The 3,735-nt window shown below is 42.5% G+C and overlaps 1 protein-coding gene across 1 annotated transcript; it reads left to right on the top strand.

Moving 5' to 3' along the window:
* The first annotated feature begins 497 nt into the window (after window positions 1-497).
* On the top strand, window positions 498-2,030 carry LOC107464738 (UDP-glucose flavonoid 3-O-glucosyltransferase 7-like). Its single transcript, XM_016083694.3, has one exon. It carries the CDS (start codon window positions 573-575, stop codon window positions 2,028-2,030), a length of 1,458 nt encoding a protein of 485 aa, XP_015939180.1. The 5' UTR covers window positions 498-572.
* The last annotated feature ends 1,705 nt before the right edge of the window (window positions 2,031-3,735 follow it).

A 3,735-nucleotide genomic window follows, 5' to 3' on the forward strand; every position in this document is an offset into this window, starting at 1 on the left:
ATAATAAACTTATAGCCTAAAAATAAAATATTAATAAAAAAATTTATTAATATTAATAAAAATAAGATTTTACTAGAAAATCAATTATAGCTAATTAGTTGAATAACATGTTAAAAGAAAGTATAGGAAGTCAATAGAATGTTTGTACAATGTGTATAATGAAGGTTTAGCGAGTATTAGAGGTATAACCATTAGTGTTACCTTTTCCCATCAACTGAAGCTTTTGGGATGAGTGGTATCAACTCCAAAATCAATTTAAACTTTTGGGATGAATAGTTTCATGACCTGAGATATTTATTATCGCTAGTACTCGAATGATTATTTTAGATAATATGAGTGATGTTCATTTTGTAATTCAATAGCCCATTGTACACATTGTACACTTAAACTATTAACTCCCTAGCAGTGGTCACATGTTAATTATATATAAAAAAAAAAAATAAAACAACTATCCAGCGATTTATAATTATACAATAGCTTATAGCATAGTGGTATTGTATTTCATCACCCTTATAAATGATGATGGTTGCATAGCAGCATTAAGCAACTGATTACACAAGCTTACACAACAAATGGAAACATCCTATCCAATGAAGATATTCATGCTTCCCTTTTTGGCTCCGGGTCATCAAATCCCCATGGTTCACGTGGCACAACTCCTTTCCTCACGTGCCCATCACGTGACCATCCTCACCACCCCTTCCAACGCCCACCTCTTGGCGGAGGCGGACAAGACCATCACCGTTACCATCCACACCCTCCACTTCCCCTCCGACCAAGTAGGCCTCCCTCTCGGCGTCGAAAACCTCTCAGCCGCCGGCGACAACACCACCGCTAGCAAGATCTACTCGGCGGCGCACCTCATCCGATCGGAAGTGGAGTCCTTCATGAAGCAATCGCCACCGGACGTGTTCATCCCGGACACCATGTACACGTGGAGTAGAGACGTCGCGAACCGCCTGGGAATCCCCAGGCTGATCTTCAACACTTCCTTCATCTTCCACGTTGCCGTCATGGAAGCCATTAGATCTCACCCCGAAATCCTCGTTGATTGCGATGACACTGCTCCTTATGCCATCCCTGGCCTCCCTCAACCCATCACCCTCTCTGTGAAGCCCTCACCGGGATACCTTCAACACATGGAGTCCCTGGCTGACTCCGAAAGTGACAGCCTCGGAGTCATCGTGAACAGCTTCAAGGAGCTCGACGGCGATTACATCCAACGCTACGAGATCATCACCGGTCGGAAAGTGTGGCATCTTGGTCCTACTTTCCTCATGGTGCAGAAAACACTACCAATTGGGCAGCGAAGTAGCGATGCTGGCGAAGGTGAAAACGAGTGTTTGAGATGGCTTTCTACGAAGAAGGAGGGTTCCGTGGTCTATGCTTGCTTTGGCAGCTTGCTTCATCTGCCAGACAAGCAGCTTTTCGAGATAGCGGCAGGCCTCGAGGCTTCGGGACACCAGTTTGTTTGGGTGGTGCGTAGGAACAAAAGAAAGAAAGGTGATGAAGATGAAACAGAGGAGAAGTGGTTACCGGATGGGTTTGAAGAGAGGATGAAGAAGGAAGAGAGAGGGATGGTGATAAGAGGGTGGGCGCCACAGGCGTTTATCTTGAAGCATGTTGCTGTGGGAGGGTTTTTGACACACTGTGGGGCGAGCTCTGTGATAGAAGCGGTGAGTGCGGGGGTGGTGACCATAACGATGCCGAGAATTGCGGACCAATTCTCCAACGAGAAACTGATGAGCCAGGTGCATGGCGTCGGGGTGGAGGTGGGTGGAGCTGAGTGGAGCTTATCGCCGTTCGATGAGAAGAAGAGAGTAGTGAGTGCGAAGATGATAGAGAAAGCCGTGAGGAAGGTGATGGACGGTGGAGACGAGGCGGAGAAGATGAAGAAGAAGGCGAAGGAGATGAAAGAGAAGGCTCTGAGAGCGGTTAAAGAAGGCGGATCCTCGCAACAGAGTTTGTTGGAAATGATTCAACAACTTGAGAGGCTCACGTCCTCCGCTTCTGCTTCCACCATCTTTTAGTACTGTATCTATCCTTTATCAATCTGAACCGAAGCAGTGTTTTCATCGCTGTTAATGCCTTCATTTTCAGCATTTTCCTTTCTACTATCACTGTAGTTGGCCTTGGTACTGGAACTAGAATCCTTCAACACTACCCTTGCACCCACCTGGTCAGCCTTGATCCAATCACCTACCAGATTTTGTTGAAGGTTGTTATTAAAGGAATCATTTAGTCCGAGCGAAGCACAGTAGGTGCAAACTGCCCCTATTCTTTCATACCGAGCAGTTCTGGACCGATGATGTTAAAACAATCGCAAATTTTTTCAGCAGCCATGATCTCCACTCTAGCCTTAACAATTCGTGATTCCTTTCGCCTAACATCAAAGAATACCACGTCTGCCACCCGGCCAATATACTCCTATCCTCCTACCTACCGCCAGAGTTTTAAATCTTTCCGGTAGTCCCAAAATTGAACCCATGCTGGAAAGGTTGTCACCAAAGAATCTGCTGCATTGAGTTCCTCTGTCCATCGTCGCACATGGAGAATATAATCCTTAAATAAAAATTGGAACATCCATATCATGCTCAAAGAAAAATTGGAAACATTGCCCCCCTTTTCTACCTTGCGATAGCCCTCCAGATTCCTCCAAATTGCCTTTAGAGCATTATGGATAGTACCCAGCGAAAACAACTTATCAGCAAACACTCCGCCGATCAAGCTATTCGAACAAGCTTGCACACCTTGGGCTATATCTTCCTCATGGATGCGAATTTTCCATTACTATTAGAATTATTGTTGTTGTTTAGCTGCGGGTCCGTCATTGACAGTCAACCTTAATAGGTTAGAAGGTTAATAGAAAGAGGTCAGAGAATGTAAATAGAAAAGCGAATTGATTTAGAGCTTAGAGAGTCAAAGGGTTGAGGCAGATAGCCGATCATGCTGACTAACAGCCGTGACGGCCAGTGTATCCTCCGTTAGAGAACATCCTAGCAGAGCATATGAAGAGTCCTAAATAAATTAGGCCACAATTTAACATTTGTATCTGTATTTGTTTAATTTTGTAATTTATCCTTCAAAAAATAATATAATGTGATTGTTGTGCAATTACGTAACTCTCACGGGCTAATATATAATAGAAAAAAGCTCTGCATACAAAAGTAATTAGGGCTTGTATGCTTTACAAGTTAATTAACGAATAAATTTTAAAAACGTGATACAAGGTCTACATTCTTCTTCTTCTTCCTCTTTCTCTTCTTCTTCTTCTTTTCTTTCGTTTCTTGCCTTCTCTTTCTCCTTCTTCTTCTTTTTCTTCCTCTTCCTCTTTTTCTTCTTCTTCTTCTTTTCTTTCGTTTCTTGCTTTACAACTCATCTTCCTCTTCCTCTTCTTCTTCTTCTCCTTCTTCTTCTTTTTCCTCCTCCTCCATGTATTTCTTCGTTATTCTCTTTGCCTTTTCATTAGTTGTTTTATTTGCGTTTATTACTGGTATTCTTGCTTCGTTTTTTTTCGATTTTCATGGTTTCTGAAATCAAGCTTTGAAATCGTTTTGAAGATAATGAAACTTCAGAAATACACCCAAACGATTACAGAAATACACGTTAAATACATCCAAACGATTACAGAAATACACTCAAACGATTACAGGAATTCACCCAAACGATTATAGAAATACACCCAAAGGATTACAGAAATACACCCAAAAGATTACAAAAATACACCCAAAGGAT

Source organism: Arachis duranensis, chromosome 9 (genome assembly GCF_000817695.3).
Source record: "Arachis duranensis cultivar V14167 chromosome 9, aradu.V14167.gnm2.J7QH, whole genome shotgun sequence".
Lineage (NCBI taxonomy): Eukaryota > Viridiplantae > Streptophyta > Magnoliopsida > Fabales > Fabaceae > Arachis > Arachis duranensis.